This window comes from Schistocerca americana, chromosome 6 (genome assembly GCF_021461395.2).
Source record: "Schistocerca americana isolate TAMUIC-IGC-003095 chromosome 6, iqSchAmer2.1, whole genome shotgun sequence".
NCBI lineage: Eukaryota > Metazoa > Arthropoda > Insecta > Orthoptera > Acrididae > Schistocerca > Schistocerca americana.
In genome coordinates, this window is record NC_060124.1 from 361,123,255 (window position 1) to 361,147,725 (window position 24,471).

A 24,471-nucleotide genomic window follows, 5' to 3' on the forward strand; every position below is an offset into this window, starting at 1 on the left:
AAATATTCAAAGATTGTGGGCTGGGAACTGAATTAATATCTACTCATTTCTACATAAAATTAACACTAATTGTTTGTACCCCTACCTTGATGTTGTTGTTGTTGTTGTTGTTGTTGTGGTCTTCAGTCCTGAGACTGGTTTGATGCAGCTCTCCATGCTACTCTATCCTGTGCAAGCTTCTTCATCTCCCAGTACCTACTGCAGCCTACATCCTTCTGAATCTGCTTAGTGTATTCATCTCTTGGTCTCCCTCTACCTTGATACAGGTGCCTTATTTGTTAAAATTAAATAAACAAACATATACATAAAATGTAAAACCATAGCCTTCTTTTTCCTGTGGTGGGAAGACTATATATTTCTTTGTTTTGTTTTACTTTGAATTGAGGTTTTTATTGAAAACAGGGAGAAGAAAGCCAGAGTGATGATAAGAAACCAAGAAGACCTCCACCACAAGGTCGACCCTTTCTTTTGAGGAGGGGAACTGCTGCAGGAACCACTGGATCTTTCAAGCGGCGTAGTTTAAAGCTGAGGCGCACCGGCAAAGAACCAAAAGAAATTGACTGTGACTGTAAGTTTGTAGCTTCTTCTTGCTTAGTATGGGTGATTTATAAATACCCCATATAAAAATAAAAAGAAGCATGCTTACCACAATAATCCATAAAAAGAAAGAGAAAACTATTTCATAATTTAGTAAATGTATTAGGATTACCTTTAGCTGCTTTATTTTCAGTTTGGGTATGCACATTGGGAGATACTGCAGGCCATGTCCCAAATATTTCATAAATATAAATGACCCCTCCTCAAGTTGTTTTGAGTAAATTTCGCTATCAGTTCTGTGTGAGTGTGGCTTTGATGAACCTTATATTCTCAAGGATGAATTCCTTTAATAGCACAGTTTTTAGTCGTGATTCAGGAGCTACTATTGTGGGTGAGTTGAAATGTTGTTTATCTCGAAAACTGAACTCCCTGAATTGCAAACTAGATTCAAACCTCTGTAAGAAATTACCTATGTGCAAATGAGTTGTATTGCAATTGAGTCTTCAGCAATTTCTGTTTCACCCTTCACACCTCATTTGTATTGGGTGTGTTGGGACTTCAGGGCTTTGTCTGAGATGAAGATCTTTTTCTGGATGCATGTTGGATCCATATGGAACCTGTTATAATTGTGTGAGCATTAGCTGAAATAAACTGATAGTGAAAAGCAATGTGCTCACTGAAGTTTTCAACCAATAACATTGCAAATTTGAGCAGTATTGTTGTGACAAGCAGCTCAAAAACCATAAATATTTTTGAAACAGGCATGCTCAAAAGAAAAAAATTGTAAACATACAGGGACCATCAAGGACTCACTGCATAAACATACCCATTATGAATTGATTTTGTTAATGTAAATATTCCAGAAATAATATCCTTAATGAAGAAGGAGAACACATTCACTACACTGGTCTTGCCCTTCTTCTTTGCTACAAATACATTCCAAGACATTTGTGGCTTGTCACTAGTCAATTAATTTATCTTGATAAATACATTGTCAAAACAACTAGCCTGCGTGTCTCTTTTGCTAAGATGAGTGTTATCATTCTCCACTCTCTCACCCGTATTGAATGGAACTTTCATATCCTCTGAGTTCCTAAGAACTGTGCTGTCAATCCTGCTCTTATATTCAGGAGCCAAAATTGTTCATACTTCTCAGATCACTGTTACCAGGGAGAAGAAAAGATTCTGGCATTCATTTAGGTACTTAACCATGATGCAATGGAGGGGAATGAAGTGACTGATAAGGTAGCAATGATCCTATTGCATACTGTTGCTTCATTGTGGAATGAAAAAGTTACATAAATCAAACGGTGGAAACTCCAGGTAGGAATATCAACAATGTAGGAAAAGACAGACTGCTACTTACTGCAAAGAAAACATGCCAATTTGCAGACAGGCACAATTAAAAGACAATTAATTGACATGTTCTCTTTATGGGAAGTGGCAATCTGTCTTTTCCTGCATTGTTGAAAAAGTTACCAATAAATACAATAACACAGACAGTTCTGAGCGGCAATAAGTGACAACATGTAAATTCTATAATAAAACTTTATATTATGTCCATCCAACTTCAATGAAGGATGTATAATTCTTATAGATCTGCTTATTGCTAACACTCATTGCTTGATGATCCATTGTGAGGACCTGTTTATTTGCAATTCCCATGATATTCTGATTTTAGCAAAAGATATTTAAAACAGCTGTCAAGATTTTGAACATGGCTGCACAACAGAAACTATGCAGGCAAGGGCTTCAATGCATTCGAAATGACAGCCAACCATTTGCAAAATATAGATTTATTAAACCTTGACCATGATTTATATGGTTTTAAAATCCATCATTTCAGAAGATGTAGGGCATAAAATCACATTATCTATAGTCATAGTGGAAGTCACTCTGTCTGTCTAGTCATCCATATCATCACCACGCAAATATATTATATAATGTATTTACATTTTGAGTAAGTGTGTGACATGTATTAGAGAGAGTCAATGACTCCCACTTTGACTGTAGATAATGTGGTTTTATGTCCAATATCATCAAAACCATGGTCAGTATTTTATAAACCTTTATTTTGCAACGGTTTGGCTGTTATTTCGAATGCATTGAAGCTAAAATAGTTGTATTTTATAAGCTAGCAAATGGCAGAACAGTTTAAAAGGGAACCAGCCTGCCATTTTAAATAATAATAATAGGGTAAATGCAGTGAGTATTTTAAACTTTTGTGTTTAGCAGAAATACACCATAAAATACACAGCCTGACAAAAAAGGTGAAGCACCCAGAAGACATGGTTGACCATCAGTTTAAATTTGAACATATATGCATTGGTGGGTATGTATGTGATTAGGATTACAAAGCTCTGTGATAGGTATAATGGCCACCATAGTGCATAAGTGTTGTTCATGTGTAGTGTTGCCACCAGGCTTCATAGAGTATACAAGGGGCATGAACAGCATCAGACACAGAGGGAACACTGTGTCACCCACCCATGTGAGACAGCATTGTCAGCACTGGACAGAGTTTGAATGGGGCCTAATTGTGGGTCTCCATTTGGCTTGCACTATCTAGATTTGTGGGTTATTTAGATGTAAGAATTGCCCCATGTTGAACTGTATGGGAATTTGACAGCAGGTGTACTCATCGTCAAGTTTCTGCACTAAACACGTTGTAGCCCCTTTGCATCTGCATCTCCCATGCGAGAACAACTAATGCACTACCTGCAATGTTGTGTGTCATCCCACACCATGGATTGAGACTAGCAACAGCCAGACGAGGGAACTATTGTCCCATGCATAGTCTGCTGTCAACAGCACAATACGAGCAGCTGCAGTTGAAATGGTGCTGTGACTGAGAAGCATTGACTGCTGATAAATGGCATTACATTGTGTTCAGTGGTGAACTATGGTTCTGCACTAAGCAGGATGACTGTCATTGGTGACCTGTGGGATTTTCCCATTCTTCCAGTTTTTTGGAGAGGCAAAACAAGTTACTCCTGACTCCATGTGGGACATCACCAGGTATGATTCAGGTCCTGGCTGGTAGTGATTGGGAGAACACTTGATGGCATAACAGTACACCATGGACATCTTGGGAGCTAATATGTTAATAATTTTTCAGCAGGACAATGCTCATCCACATACAGCACAAGTCTATATGGACTGTCTGCATGATGTTGAGATACTCCCATGGCTGGCAAGAGCCCCGTATCTGCCCACAAGAGAATATGTGTGAGACCGGCTCAGACATCAACTTTATCCCATTGCCGGTATCTGGGATAACCAGGACTACAGTCAAGATCCTTTTTTTATGTTTCCAAGCAGTCCATACTTTAAAAAAGGCAAAATGAGGAATATGCAGAATTGAGGAAAATGTTAAAACCCCAAAATACGAGCAAAAACATATGTAATTGGCATATATCATTAAAAATCATAATCCTCTTCAATATATTGTATACAATCTGTAAAAGTGAAGAAAATTAAATGTACAGTGCAATGTTTTTACAATACTTTGCAGTAATGAATTTCATCAGTCCTTAAAAAATCACAGGTATATAACCTGAGGTATAAACTGGTTAAAAAATTGAAATTTTTGTATGGGTACAAGGTAATTGAGCTATTTTCCGACATGCTATGACCACGAATTATACATCAAAATACATGTTTTTGAGAGATCTTTCCTTTGTGCATACCCAGAAAAAAGCAAACATTGATGAACATGATGAATTAAACTGAAGACAGTGAAATACGGTGAAAGGCATCAGAATGCAACATATTGGGGTGTGTTTTTTCCATCTATAGCCATTGATAGTACAGCATACATTGGCGATGTGATGGCAGTGGCTTCTAGTGTATTGCTTGCAAACTTTTCCTTGTTCATTGCACTCTATAGTTGAAGTGGAGCATTCTGCAGTATTGCCAACATACACCATTTGCACTTCGAACTTGTCACTTGCTGAAGCGTAAACAAGGCAGGTTTCATGAAAGCATGTATTTATACACCAGTTTTTATCCACATGTCATACTTATTTCTACCAGTAAATCTGAAATAAAAGTTAAGCCTGTTGTGATTTCAGTGTTTCTCTGTCCCAGCAATCTGTTACATCTATAACACTCTGTCTGCCATCACAATGCATAAAACACTATTGAGGACTGATAAAAAGATGAGAAACTGTCTCTGAACATGTCCTGTTAATTGTGGTGCTGCACATAGCAAATGAAGTGGCCTACATTGGCTGCAGTCAGTAGAGGCACAATACTGTCAACAGGCTCTGAGCCGAACTACTGTATTAATTAATGCACAATGATAAATGAAATGGTCGTATGGCATTGTTGGCCGGGAGGCCCCATTTGGGGAAGTTCGGCCGCCGTATTGCAAGTCCTTTTTAGTTGACGCCACTTCGGCGACTTGCGAGTCAATGATGATGAAAGACACACAACACCCAGTCAGCACAAGGTAGAGAAAATCCCTGACCCTGTCGGGAATCAAACCCGGGACCCCGTGCGCAAGAAGCAAGAACGCTACCGCAAGACCACGAGCTGCGGACAATGCACAATAGTGAAGTGCATATGACGTTTAACTATATAAATTACCGCAAGACCACGAGCTGCGGACAATGCACAATAGTGAAGTGCATATGACGTTTAACTATATAAATTAAACCTAAGTGGAAGCCATGGTCAGTCCATTTGCTGTAACACCAATCACATCAGCTACTTTTGTAAAAGCTGCCAAGTAAGCTTGCTGTTTATCACTCTACATGCTAGAAGCCACTGCATTAGTGTGATGACACTATGCTATACAGCTATTGTCTGCAGATGGAAAACAAATATATGAGTTGTTGTAATTCAGCAGTTTTCACCATATTTCACACTTATCATTTTATTTCACAATGAAGGCTATAAATTTTTTAGGTGAATATAAAATGAAAGAACCCTCAAAACTCAGTGTTTTAATGTATAATTTGTGGCAATAGTGTGTTGGGAAATGGCCTAAATACCTCGTATATCATTAGCAAAAGTGATACTCTTTTCAATTACGTACCCTACAGTATCACAAATGGCAAAGCCCACTTTTTTTCATAACAGGTCTATAATATGATGTAAACTTTTGAAATTTCTTTCTTGTTTGTTTATGGCTTGGAGATTTGGTTATGTCAGTTGACGTTATGAGTGTTGGTAAAATTGCTGCCTAGGAGCAGGAGAATGAAATTCTCACACCAGCTTTGATTTATAGCTTCTGAGCCTCTTAATACATTATAATCCAGTACTTCAGGAATTTTGAATGTTTCATAAGCTAAGGTCTGTAAATTTATTACATGTGCTAGTGTGGTAGTCATACTAGCACATGTAATGGTGGCTGCACTGACAGTTGGTGACGTAACAAGTCACCAGCCAGTAAGAGCTCACTAGCTGGAAATGACCGACATTTTCATGATTATGACTGAGCATATTCTTCGAGACTCAGTGTTTGAATTTAAAAAAGGTTGGGAATCGCTGTTGTTACTGAATACAGTACATCGAAAATACATTAAAGAAGATGAGTCTGAGTTATAAGTGGCACAAGAAAAGATAATGGGTTGGTCTGGAACAATTTGCACTGTTTTTCCATTGCAACCTAACAATAGTTGTATTGTAATTGCATGATAAAGTTAAACGTTGCAAGTTGTGTTGGCAATGCCAATCATGGATTATGTCAACATCTCCCATCTCCACAATGACCTAAAATATTCTCCTAACTCTGCCACCACCTGTGTTGTAAACAGTCTGTCGTTTGTGCCATTTATAACTCGTTCTGTCACATGAGACATCAATAGGAATAAAAACAGCAAAGTCAAGCAAGATGGTGAGTAAGAATGTAGAATTGAGGTAAACCTTACTAGGAAAAAACCTAAAATTGGGGAATTTTTAGCACTGATCTTATGGGGTTTCACAAAGGCTACAAATTTATGGTGTAGAATAGTGAAAAACATAAAATTGGGGGACTTAAAATCGAAGTTCTATTGTAGTTACAACACTTGCCTGCCATTGGAGAGGATAAAATGGCTTTATGACAACTTTCTAAACCAGATCAGTGCATGCATCCAGACCAGAGGGGGTGCATTATCTTGCTAATAAATGGACTACCCTGCCAAGTCATTTGTGGATTTGACTCTTTTTATAATCAGTGAAATGACATCACATAATCTCTCAACATGTGAAGTTTAATTTTGTTTGCTCCTGTTCTTCTGGGTGGTTCACATTTTTTGTTAGACAGTATAGTTTGGAGGAAACTGTTTGTTCTTCCTGCTGGTTGAATAATCAACCAAACTTTTATACTTTGTTTTCATGTGATTATTTTGTATTTTAAGATATTTTGTCAATGTTAACAAAATGTGATTGCACACACACACTTTCTCCTCATGTAGTGTGAATCCCTTTTTGCGTAGATTGAAAGTGACCTATCACAGGTGTATAGTACACATTTGCCTTACAGGCAGTTTGTGGATAGTTCAGAAGATTTCTATTGAAATAGACACCCAATTATATGCTTAGGTTTACAAGTCCAAAATCATTCTGTAAGTTGTTGTGTTAGGTGATGCAGAGTCAATGGCTCGGATGCCAAAAGAGAATGTTTTTATAGCATTCCAACGGTAGAAGAGGCAGAAGGCATCTCTATGGGGCAGGCAGAGCTCAGAGCCTGGTAATCCAAAATATTACTCAGTGAGCTTGGAAGCTTTGAGGTGGCAGCCCCATCACCAAGCTTAACCTGCACAGAGCTCGTAACGCGGCCAGGGGATTCTATACCTACTGGCTCATATCAGCGATTTGCCTTAGATAATAGACTCAAAGGAAATGGAATTCGTGAGATGGAAACAAGAAACACTGCTTCACATTCGTGACATGGAACGTTTGTAGTCTTAATAAACCAGGTGCAGCAGCGACTTTGATATCTGAACTAAAAACACACAAGACAGACATTGTAGCTCTACAGGAAGTTAGGTGGCTTGGAGAAGGGATACACATGGAGGATAATTGTGTCATTTTTTATGGGGGAGATGAAAAACATGACTTTGGTACTGGTTTTTCTGTTAAGAACAGGATTGTTAACTGGGTTAAGGAATTCCATCCCATTAACAAAAGAATGTCTTACATGACGATCAAACACCAGTGGTGTGATATAACATTCATAAATGTCCATGCACTGACTGAAGATTCAACTGAGGATTAGAAAGTTGAGTACTATGAAGAATTAGATAGAGTAGTTGAAAGTACTCCAACAAGAAATATGAGAATTATCTTAGGGGACTTTAATGGAAAAATAGGTAAAGAGGATATGTTCATCCCACAATAGGAAAACATAGCAAGCACTCGACCACAAATGAAAATGGATTAAAAATGATCAACTTTGCACTGTCAAAGAATATGAGAATTTGCTCGACGATGTTCCCTCACAAAGATGGCAAAACAGTAAATCAGATTGGCCTTGTTATGACAGATCAACATTTCACTTCATTTGTAAGAGATGTCAGAACATTCAGATCATTTCCTAGTGGTAGGAAAGATGAAAATCAAGATGATTTGGAATCAGCAACCAAAAGAAGCCTATGCGATTGAAATAAATAACTGATTTGCAGCATTGCAAGAAGCTGAGGAGGAAAATAGTGTCGAGAAGGCTTGGGAAAGAATAGAGACTGTAGTAACACATGCAGCAGAAAAAAACACTGGGCAAGAAAAAGAAAATGAAGAAACTGAAATTGTTCAATAAAAAGTGTCAGAGAGCAGTAGAAAGGAGGAAATAAGCCAGGATACTGTGGTTGCATATTAAGGAGAGTCAGTAGAAAGGAGGAAATAAGCCAGGATACTGTGGTTGCATATTAAGGAGAGTGAGGACAGGAGAGAGATCTTCAAGGCAGTTAGAAGAGAAACAGCAAGAGTTTTATGAACAGAGAAAAGAGAATATCTAACTGGAGTACTAGAATCTATAGAAGTGGAAAGCAGCAATGGAAACTCAAAGAAGTTGTTTCGGTATACAAAGAAAAGTAAGAGATGTTATCAAAGTGAAAAACTATTCATAAAAGATAAAAATCAAAATATGCTAATGCAGCTGCTAGATATCCAAGATGTAAAGAGTATTTCTCAGAAATGTTAAATTGCACTGATCCGCACATAACCTTCAGTTATGAAATGTCTGAGAGTGACAGCATTAACAATGACGAATGTAGAATCACAGAATAAGAAGTGATCCACACCATTGAAAAGCTCAAAAACAGCAAGGCAGCAGGCAAGAACCAGGTATCAGCAGAGATGTTAAAAGAGGATGAAAGTAAACTACACAAAGAAATTTATAATCTTATCACAATGATCTGGAAAACTGAAACACCACTGGAAGATTGGAAAACTGCAATAATTTGTCCAGTACACAAGAAAGGAACGGAATGGAATGTGGAAATTACAGAGTAATCAGTTTGCTGAACATAACATACAAAATCCTGTCAATGATAATTCTGGAAAAACTTAAACCTTACGCAGAAAACATTATTCAAGATTACCAGGCTGGATTTCGAACAAACCGTTCCACAACTGATAATTTATTTACTATATGACAGATCTTTGAGAAATACTGGGAATTTAAAAAAAAACATCCACTGTCTCTTCACTGACTTCCAGAGAGCCTATGACAGCATCCACAGAAGTAGCCTCTACAACACATTACGAGAATTTAGTATACCCAGTAAAATCATTAGGATGATACAACTGTGCATGGATGGCTCCCAGGCAGCAGTGAAGTTCAGAGGATCCATATCCCCCACCTTTCCAATTAAAACAGGATTATGACAGGGAGACACTCTTTCATGTGTCCTCTTCAACCTTGCATTAGAGAAAGTGGTTCGGAAGAGTAATTTACATCTATACAATGGACTGCGAATCGAACCCAGTGAAGTAAAACTCCTGGCTTTTGAAGATGATATAGTGTTGCTGAGTGAAACTGAAGAAGAACTGAAAGACATGTACAGATCTCTCAGGCACAGTGCCAGCAAAATGGAGCTTTTGATTAACCAAGAGAAAACCGAATATATGGAAATAGGTCGAGTCATAAACCCAAATTCTTATTTTGAAATTGACCAGGGTTCTAAATTCAGAAAAGTTCTCCAGTTTAAATACCTTGGATCATGTTTCAACAGTAAAAATATCATAACAATGGGTATAAATGAAAGAATTGCCTCAGGGTCAAGATGTCTGTACTCACTAAGCAACCCACCCAAAAGTAAAGCTTTGTCAATCACCACAAAGATGTAGATATACAACACTATCATGTGCCCCATAGTACTTTATTGTTCAGAAAGCTGGACACAGAATGTTTTCTAAAGAAAAGAAATGAGAAAAATCTGGGGACCTGTGTTGGAGAATGGTGTATGGAGGATTCGAAAGAACAATGAAATTTATCAGTTAATGAATCAACCCACTATCATCCAGAAATTAAAAAGTAGGAGACTGCAATGGGCTGGACACTTGGCTAGAATGGAAAACAACAGAATAACCAAGAAAGCATTTGAAGGCACTCTCCAGGCAACAAGACCATTGGACCGACCCCGTACCAGGTGGAAAGATGACATAGAGAAGGACATTGCAGCATTAGGAATTTCCACACGGTGGAGAGAGGCTGCAAGAGATAGAAGGCAGTAGAAGCAGATCGTTGATTCAGTGTATCTAAAGTGCCTGTCATCGCTGAGAAAATAAGAGAGAGAGAGATACAGAGATAGTGGTGATACTAGGGGAAATTGGTGTTCCAATCTGCATAGTCTCTTAAGTGTTGATTGTGATACCAGTCACACAAAAATAATTTTTAGATTCAAATGACATCCTCATCTTGAGAAGTACAAGTTGGAGAATATCTGATACCTTTCATGTGGAGGTGACTGTCAGAAGTTTTACCATAGAAGTGGATTCATGTGGTGGATGTTAGGTGTTATCTATTGCATGTCAAATCTGGACTTATGAGCCAAAACTTTGTGACTACTGTCCACCGTGAGAATAAATTGCCACCTGGTGACGTGGTCGTGGGCTATGGTAAGAAAAGTATATAAACAGAACAGAGATGAATGGGGAATCCTTATAATAATAGTATAATCTGTAAATGTGGAAATTCACTGACACTACTGACTTTGACAAAGCACACATTGTTATGGTCTGGAGCCTGGGAAGGGACATCTCGGAAATGGCAAGCTGGTCAGCTGTTCATATGCTACTGTTGTGAGAATTTGTGTAAAGTAATTGAAGGATGATGAAACCACAAGTAGGTAGAATATGTTGAAATAGCTCATGGGCAAACTCCCACATGTCAGTGTCCAGTGGGCACAATACTTCGACAAACGAACACAGTGGCATCATCAGACTTGCTGATGAACTGATTGATGAATGGCTGGCACCCAGCCTTTATTTCCTCCCCCATTCCTCTGATCAGCTGCTCTGTTGCTATCTGCACCCAACATCCATACCCCCACTTCTCCCATCGAGGAGATAAGAGCAGGGCAGCAGTGCCCCAGCAGCCATATCATCAGTGTGCATGATGTTGGAAATGTAGTAGTTTGCCCATTAGACACTGGAATCTGGCAGTTCACCCATGAACTATTTTGACATGGAGTATGCCAGGAGGAGCTTACGAATCACAGGTGATACAATGTTGGCTGTCTGTGCCTCATCACAGACCATGGAGTTCGAACGCTTGGTCAACCTGTAGAGTGGCAATCTGAGGCAGATCTGACGACAGAGTTCAACACAGGTGCAGGCACAAATGTTTCAGAGCATGCTGTTCAGCAGACATTCTTTAGCATGGGGCTCCACAGTAGATGACCCTGTTGTCTTTCCATGTTAACCAAATTACATCATCAGTTAAAATTGCAGTGGGCATAGAATTGTTGAGATTGGATAATGGGGCAATGGAAACATGTTGCCTAGTTGAATGCATCACACCATCTTACACTAGATTGAAGGTCAAACCCAGGTACGCTTATCCACGAAAAGGGCTACACAAAACCTGCACCATGCCACATGCACAAGCTGGGGGTGGGATAGGGGGAAAGGGGTAGTATTATGCTATGAAGAGACATTCACGTGGGCTTGCACATGGAACCTGTGGTAGGAATCTAATACACAATGATGGCTATGGGCTAGATGAACATTATAGTATGCCATCTGCATCCCTTCAGACTTGATGTCTTGCTGACAGTGACGGCATCTTGCAGGAGGATAACCATCTGTGTCAGAAGGCCATAATAAAATATGATCACTTGTGAAATTTCCTCCTGCTTCTCATGGCAGTAATTGTTGCTCATTGCTGAGTTACTTCATTACTGCTTGTATTGATTTTAATATCAGATGGTGAAATAATGACTTTTCCTAGCATATGATAGAGCTGGTAGATATTATGGTCACCATTGAAGAAGATGGAGACTATGTGAATTGTGACAATCAGAGATCACTAAAAACTACTGGTAGAAATATATTTGTGTGTATGCATTCTAAATAATATGGCATCAAATTATAGTAATAGATTTATTGATCTTTCTTAATTTTTTAGATGTCATATTTTTCACTACAGTTATGGTGAAACGCACGGACTCCATACAGTCAAAGAGAAAAGTAAGTTCACTCTCTGACCGCAGCGACACTTCAGAACAAGGAGGACCAGGTGAAGTCAGTGGTGAAGAATCACCTGGCATTCTGAGTGATGACCAACCTCCAGAAAGTCCAAGTGACAGCAATGACACAGATGATACAAGCAAAAATCTCCCATGGATGAAGGTCTGAATTTTTCTGAATTAGATTTTCTTTTAGATTAGATTAGATTACTTTTCGTTCCATAGATCCATGCTGAGGAGATCCTCGTGGATGTGGAACATGTTAATTTTAAAAAAAAGGAAAGAACAATACTAATAGTATGAATATATACAATACATCATTTGTTTCTATTAAAAGATTCATCAATGGAGTAGAAAGAGTTGGACACTAGTAAGTCTTTCAGACTCCTTTTAAACTGATCTTTATTTGTGACTAAATTTTTTATGTTTGCTGGCAAATTATTGAAGATGAGTGTTCCTGAGTAGTGGACCCCTTTTTGAACCAAAGTAAGTGCTTTTAAGACCTTGTGCAAATCATTTTTGTTCCTGGTATTGTATGTATGAACTGAGCTGTTTGTTGGAACAAGAGATATATTATTAGGACAAATTTCATTAAGGAGTAAATATACTGAGAGGCAGTAGTTAGTATACCCAGTTCTTTGAAGAGGTTTCTACATGACGTCCGTGAATTTACTCCACAAATAATACGTACTACACGCTTTTGGACTCTGAAAACTTTTGTTTGACTTGAAGAGTTACCCCAAGATATTATACCATATGACATAATGGAATGAAAGTAGGCAAAGTATGCAAGCTTTTTCATTTTTATGTCGCCTATGTCAGCTAACACTCGAATTGCAAATACAGATTTGTTAAGGCGTTTCTGCAGCTCTGTGGTATGTTCCTCCCAACTGAATTTATTGCCAAGTTGTAATCCCAGGAATTTAAGACTGTCAACCTCTTCTATCTGCTCTTCTTCATACTTTATGCATATGCTGGGTGGAAACCTCTTACAGGTTCTGAATTGCATGTAGTGAGTCTTTTCAAAGTTTAATGTCAGTGAGTTGGCTTTAAACCATTTATTTATATCCATGAAAATATCATCAGCAGATCTTTCTAGAACTACACTCGACATAGTATTTATTGCAATACTTGTGTCATCTGCAAACAAAATGAACTCTGCTTCTGGCAGTGTAACTGATGAGAGATCATTAATGTACACAAGAAAAAGCAATCACCCTAAGATGGATCCTTGTGGGACACCACATGTAATTTCTTCCCATTCTGATGATGACTGATGACTTAATTCACTAGTCCCTAGGAAGGAAAACAATAAAAGGGCAAATACATAGTTAATTATTGTCATAACATGTTGTTTATGAAATTTATCAACTGAAAATAAGTAAATACATGGCTGAATTTGCTATTTTAATAATCATGAAACTTAAAATTAATTTTGATACTATTATTATTTAGATTGTCCTTAATTCCATCTGTCTCTCAAGAGAATTAAAACTCTAAATACAATGAAATTATATGGTAGTTTAAGAGTGTGCACCTGGTTGCAGCACAAACCCAACTCAAAATTTCAATCTGCCTGTATGTTTCTACCACTTTCAAAATTCCATAGACTTTTTGAGAAATTGTTATTTTGTAATTATATTTTTTGATTCAATTTTATGGTTTATCACAAACAGAATTGGTGGTACAGGACAGGTCGGAGAGCTGGCTGCAATATGCAATACCACTATTTAAAAAAATGTATAATTCTATTTGTGCAATCTAAGTGCAGTTTATAAGTCTTTGTTGAAGAAAATTTGCTGTTTTTGCTTGTTCAGAAATAAATAGAAACTGTTATGTATCAGAAGTGATTTTAGGTTCTTTTTTCATTAATACTAGTGCTGAAAAAGTTTCTGATTCACCTCTTATGTTGTTATATAATGTGATGTCAGAGTGAACTATGCTTTTAAAGGATTATGTTTTGTAATTCAGGTATAGTAATTATACATACCCTTGTTTTGCAGTAAGTAATGAAAAAGACAATATTAAGTTTTCAAATAAAGATCTTCTTCCAAAATAGAGAACACACACACATTCATACAGGCACAACTTATCAACACTTGACCACTGTGTCCGGGTGCTGGAGCCCAAGTGCAACTGCATCTGGTGAGGTGGGTGGTAGGGGTGAGGAGGAGGCATGTGATGGAGAGGGTGAGGGATAGCAGAGTAGGGGAAGGTGTGCTGCTGGTGGGAGTGTGTGGGGACACGGTGGGGATAGGATAGATAAGGCTGCTGAGTGCAGTGTGAGAAAGCTGTGCTGGGAAAGTGGGGGAGGGGGTGAGAGGAAAGGAGACAGGAGAGGAGACAAACAGAGAAGGGGGAAAGACTAGCAGGAGCATAGATGGGACAAAAGGCAAGAAGACATGCATAGTGGGAGTGGGAAAATGGGATTTTTTTGGGGGGGTGGGGGTGGGGGGGGGGGGGGGATAGTGAGAGTAGACAAGTAGAGAAGGGGGGAAAGACTGGTAGAAGCATAGGTTGGATAGAAGGCATACATAGTGCTAGAGTTTGAGCAAGGAAAGGGGACAGGTGGGTGGAGGGCAGGGACTAGGAATGGTTGATGTCAAGGCAGTTTGGGGACAAAGGAAATGCTGTAGGGAGAGTTCCGACCTGCACAGTTCAGAAAATCTGGTGTTGGTAGAAAGCAAGTATGTATGAGACCACCGTGGCCACAGGATTGCCTGTTCAAGTGTCTGTGTAGTTGAGTGAGTGAATGTTTGTACTTTTGTTAGGGGGGCAAGAGCTCAAAAGCTAGTGTGAATGTGTTGTGTGATTCTGTACTCCACACATTGGTCTGCTATAGGTGAGTGGCTACCTTTCACTTACTTTACATGTAGATGCATCCAGGGATTTCTGTAATTATAGTACAATAGATTGAAAATATTCAGGCATGACAGATTATGATGGAAAAGAAATATACCTTTCTGGGAGGAAACACATTGATATAAAATCAATTGACATATGGTTATCTCACTTAGTAAACAGGACATAGAATATAAGAAGGGAGTCCACGGGCGTTGAGAAGTAATGGTTTACCATTAAGATTCAAAGAAACTCTCAGGCATAATCCTCATACTCGTCTGTAATCAAGATCTATAACTTAAAATTAGCATGCTGTCATTTGAAGGGTTAACTCCTGATTTGTCAAGATACTAATCTACTACATGTCCCATTTGAGCAACAGTTAAAGAAGAATTTTTTTGTGACTGCTGCTACAACAACTTCATTGAAGATAACCATCATGAGCAATGTTAAATCTGCACTTATTTATATGTACATGCAAGAAATCAAATTTTAATCAAATAACAGTGTGTTACTTATTTTAAATTTTCATGATCAGATGCTGTCATTCTCTGAATATTTGTATTGTTGAAAATTTGTTCAATGAGGTAAGTTGAATGTTACAAAAAAATCTAGACCACAAAGCATCATGCCAGGTTCACAAGCAAGCTGTGAAAATAATACAATCAGAAATAATAAACTGTGAGACAGAATTGTGGGCCAGTACTTATGTTCAAGATTGCTAATAAAGATGTACAAAAGTACAGGTGACATAGTATCCTATCTTTTGGATCCAATAGTTACTTTCCTGGACAGGAGAGAAGAGTAGATTGGGGAAGGTTAAAATGGAAAGATAAGTCACTCAAACATGGACTCACCCAAGTGAGGATGAGAATAGACAAAGATTCTTTGTGTAACAGTAACAGAAGACACTTTGTCTACCCTCATCTTCACTACGGGTGAGTCCCTGTCATCCTGGTGTCTGAGTGGCCTGTGTTTCATATTTGACCTTCCCCAACATATCTCCTTCTCCTCTTCAATGAAGGAGCTTTTAGTTCTGAAGACTAGAACAGTGTGTCACTTACTTTCATGGCATTTCCATTGGCAGTACTATGTGTTTCGCCTGCTGAAGTTAAGTACTAGTCTGCAATTCTGTCTCATAATTTAATAGTGCAGAAATATTCAGACTCAGATGTGATGCCATGCAAGGTGCAAGAATAATTTAATTGTATTTCTCATTAACTTAATGATAGGAAACCTTGTAATAACTTTCCTATTATGTGCTTTACAAAAATAATTCAGAAATGATTTTTAACATGGTGTAATCATAACTATATTTATCTTGTCGCAGAAATTTTATAAAGGTCATAAAACCTTGTTTCATCAGGCTGTAAATGACGTTCTTATACAAATACTCTTTAATTGTTAAATTGTGATATATGTTCCAGTTATATTTACCCAAAATATACACTGTGCTATTAGCTTTTTTGTTTTTGTTCCACTTACTACTACAACCGTATTCAGCTTGTCAGAATTACTTCTGTCAGTGGAATATTATTTATGTATCTCAAAAGGCTCAAACCGATTTTTTTTAGAAATCATAGTTTATCTACGCCACATGAATCCTTTCTGTTGATAATTTTCAGCTGCAGGAGCGTGCATTTAGCTGTCTGTACAATTGTGTGTGTAAATGTGTTTACTTTTACTAGAGAAAGGGCAAGAATGTGAAAGAAAGTGTGAAAACTGTTGTCTGTTGTGTGTTTCTATGAGCCACTCATCAGCCCACTATAGATGAGTAGCTACTTTTCCGTTATTGTAAGTAATATGTAAAATCTATTGAAATGACAGTACAATGTGGCCAAGTGTTACAAGTGATAGAAGAATAACATGACAAAGATGAAAATCATACCACATCTCATTAATAGTAATAATAATTATTATTATTTGTTAATTGAATCTGATTTGAACCTGTGAATTCTTCTCTAAGTAAATTATAATATATGTTTTTGTTATACTACACAGCAGTTTGGTTTTGTGTAGTTTAATTAGTTTCATGTTTCCTGTTTATTTCACAGTTTTTAAAGCCCTTAACTGTGTGTCAACTTTTTCATCTTGGTATTTTTGTTACAGGTGGTTGTGCAGATATCCAATTCATTCAACTTTTATTGCTCACATCAATCATTTTGCCATCCATTCTGTTACAGACGTCATATGAGAGCGTGTTCCAGACTTATAAAGTCAGTAAGAAGGGTATGTAAATAAATTGGCATTTTTATTGGAAGGAACCAACATTTTGAGAAGTTGATAGACAGGGATAACCATTTGCTTCATTAACTATTTGTATTTGTTCTTAACCATAAAAGTCGCTTTCATGTAGTTGTAACTTACACATTAACAATACAAAACATGAGAATAATTTCCAGTCTGCACTGTAGCCCAGGGTTCAGAATGGGGTAATGAATTCTGGTACACAAGTTATCAACAAGGTTTTATCAAACATAAAGCAAGAAATTGTGATTCTTGAAAACTCAAAGGAAATTAACAACATATCTTATAATCACACCTACAAATTAACTAATTAAGAATTTAAGATTTGTGTTTCACTCATACCAGATAGCAGTTCTCATTGCTAACAGGCATATTTTCTCATGGCATACAGGTGGCTTTGGCTCTGATAAATATCAGCTTGCTCAAGTTAGTGTTGAGCTAGTAATCAGAAATATAACTTTAAAAAACAACAACATGAGAAAAAGTAGATGCTTGCCTGTAATTTTAATATGTTAAAGTCAGATTATCTAAACCAATAACTGCTAAATGGTTATTATTCATGCAGTTTTCAATACATATTTCTCCTGGGTAATGTATACTTTGAATTATTGCAAATCCCGAAAGTTTTTCTTTCATGATGGGATCTACAGAACATGATGAATGCATGAATTAATGAGTATCAGTATCTCTAATATTGTTAATCAGCAGACGAAACTCTTTATTTTGCTCTGTTTTTCATCTTTAGTCCTGTTGTTGTTGTTGTTGTCTTCAGTCCTGAGACTGGTTTGATGCAGCTCTCATGCTACTCTATCCTGTGCAAGCTTCTTCATCTCCCAGTACTTAGTGCAACCTACATCCTTCTGAATCTGCTTAGTGTATTCGTCTCTTGGTCTCCCTCCAAAATTTGTACCCTCCACGCACCCTCCAATGCTAAATTTGTGATCCCTTGATGCCTCAGAACATATCCTACCAACTGGTCCCTTCTTCTTGTCAAGTTGTGCCACAAACTCCTCTTCTCCCCAACTCTATTCAATACCTCCTCATTAGTTATGTGATCTACCCATCTAATCTTCAGCATTCTTCTGTAGCACCACATTTCTAAAGTTCTTCTGTCTTCTTCTTGTCCAAACTATTTATCGTCCATGTTTCACTTCCATACATGGCTACATTCCATACAAATACTTTCAGAAACGACTTCCTGACACTTAAATCTATACTCAATGTTAACAAATTTCTCTTCTTCAGAAACGCTTTCCTTGGCACTGCCAGTCTACATTTTATATCCTCTCTACTTCAACCATCATCAGTTATTTTGCTCCCCAAATAGCAAAACTCCTTTACTACTTTAAGTGTCTTTTCCTAATCTAATTCCCTCAGCATCACCCAACTTAATTCGACTACATTCCATTATCCTCATTTTGCTTTTGTTGATGTTCATCTTATATCCTCCTTTCAAGACACTGTCCATTCCGTTCAACTGCTCTTCCAAGTCCTTTGCTGTCTCTGACAGAATTACAATGTGATCGGTGAACCTCAACGTTTTTATTTCTTCTCCATGGACTTTAATACCTACTCCGAATTTTTCTTTTGTTTCCTTTACTGCTTGCTCAATATACAGATTGAATAACATCGGGGACAGGCTACAACCCTGTCTCACTCCCTTCCCAACCGCTGCTTCCCTTTCGTGCCCCTCGACTCTTATTACTTCCATCTGGTTTCTGTACAAATTGTAAATAGCCTTTCGCTCCCTGTATTTTACCCCTGCCTCCTTTAGAATTTGAAAGAGTGTATTCCAGTCAACATTGTCAAAAGCTTTCCCTAAGTCTACAAATGCTAGAAACATAGGTTGGCCTTTCCTTAATCTATTTTCTAAGATAAGTCATAGGGTCAGTATTGCCTCACGTGTTCCAACATTTCTGTAGTATCCAAACTGATCTTCACCGAGGTCGGCTTCTACCAGTTTTTCCATTCATCTGTAAAGAATTCACGTTAGTATTTTGCAGCTGTGACTTATTAAACTGATAGTTCGGTAATTTTCACATCTGTCAACACCTGCTTTCTTTGGAATTGGAATTACTATATTCTTCTTGAAGTCTGAGGGTATTTCGCCTGTCTCATACATCTTGCTCACCAGATGGTAGAGTTTTGTCAGGACTGGCTCTCCCAAGGCCATCAGTAGTTCCAATGGAATGCTGTCTACTCTCGGAGCCTTGTTTCGACTCAGGTCTTTCAGTGCTCTGTCAAACTCTTCATGCAGTGTCGTATCTCCCATTTCATCTTCGCCTACATCCTCTTCCATTTCCATAATATTGTCCTCAAGTACATCGCCCTTGTATAGACCCTCTATATACTCCTTCCACCTTTCTGCTTTCCCTTCTTTGCTTAGAACTGGGTTGCCATCTGAGCTCTTGATATGCATGCAAGTGGCTCTCTTTTCTCCAAAGGTCTCTTTAATTTTCCTGTAGGCAGTATCTATCTTACCCCTAGTGAGATAAGCCTCTACGTCCTACATTTGTCCTCTAGCCATCCCTGCTTAGCCATTTTGCACTTCCTGTCGATCTCATTTTTGAGACGTTTGTATTCCCTTTTTGCCTGCTTCATTTACTACATTTTTATATTTTCTCCTTTCATCAATTAAATTCAATATTTCTTCTGTTCCCCAAGGATATCTACTAGCCCTCGTCTTTTTACCTACTTGATCCTGTGCTGCCTTAACTACTTCATCCCTCAGAGCTACCCATTCTTCTTCTACTGTATTTCTTTCATCCATTCCTGTCAGTTGTTCCCTTATGCTCTCCCTGAAACTCTGTATAGCCTCTGGTTTAGTCAGTTTATCTAGGTTCCATCTCCTTAAATTCCCACCTTTTAGCAGTTTCTTCAGTTTTAATCTACAGTTCATAACCAATAGATTGTGGTCAGAGTCCACATCTGCCCCTGGAAATGTCTTACAATTTAAAACCTGGTTCCTAAATCTCTGTCTTACCATTATATAATCTATCTGATACCTTCTAGTATCTCCAGGATTCTTCCATGTACACAACCTTCTTTTATGTTTCTTGAACCAAGTGTTAGCTATGATTAAGTTATGCTCTGTGCAAAATTCTACCAGACAGCTTCCTCTTTCATTTCTCTACCCCAATCCATATTCACCCACTATGTTTCCTTCTCTCCCTTTTCCTACTCCTGAATTCCAGTCACCCATAACTATTAAATTTTCGTCTCCCTTCACTACCTGAATAATTTCTTTTATCTCATCATACATTTCATCAATTTCTTCATCATCTGCAGAGCTAGTTGGCATATAAACTTGTACTACTGTAGTAGGCATGGGCTTTGTGTCTATCTTGGCCACAATAATGTGCTCACTATGCTGTTGGTAGTAGCTTACCCGCACTCCTATTTTTTTATTGATTATTAAACCTACTCCTGCATTACCCCTATTTGATTTTGTATTTATAACCCTGTATTCACCTGACCAAAAGTCTTGTTCCTCCTGCCATCGAACTTCACTAATTCCCACTATATCTAACTTCAACCTATCCGTTTCCCTTTTTAAATTTTCTAACCTACCTGCTCGATTAAGGGATCTGACATTCCACGCTCCAATCCGTAGAACGCCAGTTTTCTTTCTCCTGATAACGACGTCCTCTTGAATAGTCCCCGCCCGGAGATCCGAATGGGGGACTATTTTACCTTTGGAATATTTTACCCAAGAGGACGCCATCATCATTTAACCATACAGTATAGCTGCAGGCCCTCAGGAAAAATTACGGCTGTAGTTTCCCCTTGCTTTCAGCCGTTCGCAGTACCAGCACAGCAAGGCCGTTTTGGTTAGTGCTGCAAGGCCAGATCAGTCAATCATCCAGACTGTTCCCCCTGCAACTACTGAAAAGCCTGCTGCCCCTCTTCAGGAACCACACGTTTGTCTGGCCTCTCAACAGATACCCCTCCGTTGTGGTTGCACCTACGGTACGGCCATCTGTATCGCTGAGGCACGCAAGCCTCCCCACCAACGGCAAGGTCCATGGTTCATGGGGGTAGGTCTTTAATCCTACAAATTAATATTTAAATACAAAGCAAGTAATGTGGAGAAAATATTATTACTGCAATAGTGAATAATCAAAATGTCAAAGGATGCTTCTTAGAAGGCATGAAATCTGAAGTGTTGCTGATAACATAAATTATTTGTAGACAAACTTCAAGATACTCAACCACAGTAATTTCCATGTTGACTGTATGTCTCCGGGAGTGGAGCTGTATATTTTAGTGCAATGTGGATACATGCCATCCATGCACATTTGACAGGAAAATAGAACTCCTTATAAATGAGTACAGACAGTAGAAGAAAACCTTATGAGACACTTCTCCCATTACTTATCTGCCTGCGGAATTTCAGACACCTATTATCTGTACATCAGACAGTTATGTTTACTTGAACTAGCCCTCCATCCTAATAATACATACCGTAGATAACTGTACATTTACATAATTATTTGTACCAACATTCTCATTTAAATGATAAGCATGCAGTAGTTGATAAACAGCAGTTGAATAACTCAATAATTAAGGTGTTCAACTATTATTTCAATTTGTCTGTTAATTGTTTTAAACATACATTTGTAACTTAAATAATAACAAACTGAAATAAAGGTAATTTGCGATCATTACTTTTGGATGTCATTGCTACTGATTTGTTCCACATCATTGAAGGTTCTCCTTTGTAGAGTAGTCAATGAAACAGTTGTACCTGAGGGACACCAAACAAATAATTACGTTGGTTTTCAGTCTCTCATATTTGCCTGCTTTTTAATGATTGTGGTGACCTCGCTATCAGTGATGCAAAATGTCACAAAAATGAAACACTTTGACAGCAATATTAATTAACACTCATGCAGGGAGCCATATCTTTGTGACTCAAGCCATCCTCAATTCACAATGAATGATTGAACAGTATGCACATCATCTTTTTTATGTTCCATTGCTAGTAATAAATTCATGTTAACTACACTCTCTAGTACCCAGCATCATTCTGCAAGCTTCCCACACCAGAACTGCTACAGATTTAATTTTCCTTCCGAACTATTTAAGAAAAGGGTTCTGTAAAATTCTGCAACATAGTTTGATTTTCTCTCAGTGTTTTGGTTTTTACATTGATCAGTCTTGCAAAGTAGGCCATACTATTAAAAGATATTAGTCATTTATGGATCACCAGTGGTCCATATAAAATTTTCTATAATATTTTCTTTGATATCTTTTTTCAGAAATAAGTAATGTGCCACATTCTTAAATTTTTTCCCTCAGCCATTTCTATGATACTGCAAAATACATCTATGACTGTTTATTTAATAGGTTTATGGAGAAGAGTTTGGTATAGTGGGCAGTGATGCAGCTGATGTAGAAGCAGAGAAACATCACCGTGAGGATACAAAGAAAGATAAAACAAGAAGTCGCAAAGTATCTGATCAAGCAAGTGCTCAAGCATCACCAGTCCGCAGGAAAGACAGTATGGGTAAAAAGGACAGGTACTTCACTTATCTTGTTATATCTTCACATATAAATAGCTTTCCTTTGATATATTTCATATTATGTTCAAAAATTTATCTTTTTTATGTGAGTGTCTCAATGCATAAGATCATCTGGCAAAACATCCTCTTAATTTAAATTTTAGTGAAAACTACTTTCTTGAACATTCCTAATTCAGTTAATAAATAGATAACTTTTTTTATAATTTCTATCATTACGAAGCCTCAAGTATCAGTTGCTGTTTTGTTGTCACTTCCTGAAAATACATACATGCACAGTCTATCCACTGCTGCACTTGTTCTCAAGAAGGAAAGACTCCTGAACAACAAAGAGTTAACACAGATCAATACAGAAAACAATATAATACATAAAATTCTCCATTCTTTTCAGACAGAGTTTTACAGTAGGCCTATAATTGATATTGCTTCAGTAAATATCAGTTCCACAACCATAGTATTTTTTATATTATTAGTATTTATTTAATCACAACCAGTTTCAAGGCTGTTGCCCCATTATCAAGCTTTCACAATTGTGCCTTTATCGGACTTTAACGGGCATTAGCCACTCCATAAATAAAGGTTCTAGACTTGATCTAGCATTCTCTTACATTTATGGTCTGCTGCACAGAAAAAATGTTCAAATGTGTGTGAAATTTATGGGACTTAGCAGCTAAGGTCATCAGTCCCTAAGCTTACACACTACTTAACCTAAATTATCCTAAGGACAAACACATACACCCATGCCCGAGGAAGGACTCGAACCTCCGCCAGGACCAGCCCCCACAGTCCATGACTGCTGCACAGAAAAAAGGCTTGTATCACTAGGCAAAAAAATAACTGGCAAAAAAATAACTGGCATGAAAACGGCTAATCTCTACATTTTTGGGTATACTGATAGCAAAAATGTTAATGAAAATGCAAATTAGCTCTCGTTTTGCAGTTGTAATAACTTTATGTTATTACCTATATAAGCTTATGCATATGTTTACCTTGGTGTTATCTTTCAGAGGAAGGTCATTGAAAGTGCAGCTGTTTTACCTGACATTTGAGTTTTCTGGTGGTGTTTCTGTGATTAGTGTCCAGTAGTATTCAGCTAATATTGATTCGCTCTTCTTTCCCTGGTCTCTCATTTCCTTGTCTGAAATTTGCTTCTGGAAGCGTTCTCCGTGCTCGTTGGTTACAGCATCACAGTTATCAGGACTGAAGTTCAAGTGGAATATAGAAAATGTAGCTTTAAGGACATGTTGCATCTAAGTTTACTGTACAGTTTGCATGTCTGGGGACCCACGAAAACCCCCTCTATTATTTTTGCCTCACTAAGTTGTGGAAACTTCTTATATAAATAGTGATGTGCTCCATGATCTTAATAAAGTTTTCCATTAGGCCCAATTTTATATGAAGAGCAGGGAGAATTGGATTCAACAAGTACTTCGTGCATAACATTGTGAGATCTTAGTTCAAGTGATTCATGCTTAGGCCAGTCTTTCTTTTTATAATGAAGTTATTTTGGTGCAGCAATCCCAGAGGCACAGGAAGCATCAAAATTTTGGTGTAGTGCTGTTATAACCCAAGTAATATGCCTGTGATTTCTGGGTCCCCAGAATTCTGTCATTTAAACTTGTCATAATTCAATTGCATTAACAGTTGTTTCATGTTATCACATGTTTTCTTCACGTAAGGTGCATACCCAGTCAGAATATAGCTGC

The 24,471-nt window shown here is 37.8% G+C and overlaps 1 protein-coding gene across 1 annotated transcript in view; it reads left to right on the forward strand.

Annotated features, from left to right (window-relative positions):
• Nucleotides 1-24,471, forward strand: part of LOC124619340 (protein unc-80 homolog) — a 905,779-nt gene that overhangs the window by 457,105 nt on the left and 424,203 nt on the right. The window contains exons 31-34 of the mRNA XM_047145658.1: nucleotides 403-568; nucleotides 12,116-12,318; nucleotides 17,106-17,225; nucleotides 22,593-22,765. Coding sequence (XP_047001614.1) covers nucleotides 403-568; nucleotides 12,116-12,318; nucleotides 17,106-17,225; nucleotides 22,593-22,765 — 662 coding nt within the window. The remainder of the gene's footprint in view (nucleotides 1-402; nucleotides 569-12,115; nucleotides 12,319-17,105; nucleotides 17,226-22,592; nucleotides 22,766-24,471) is intronic.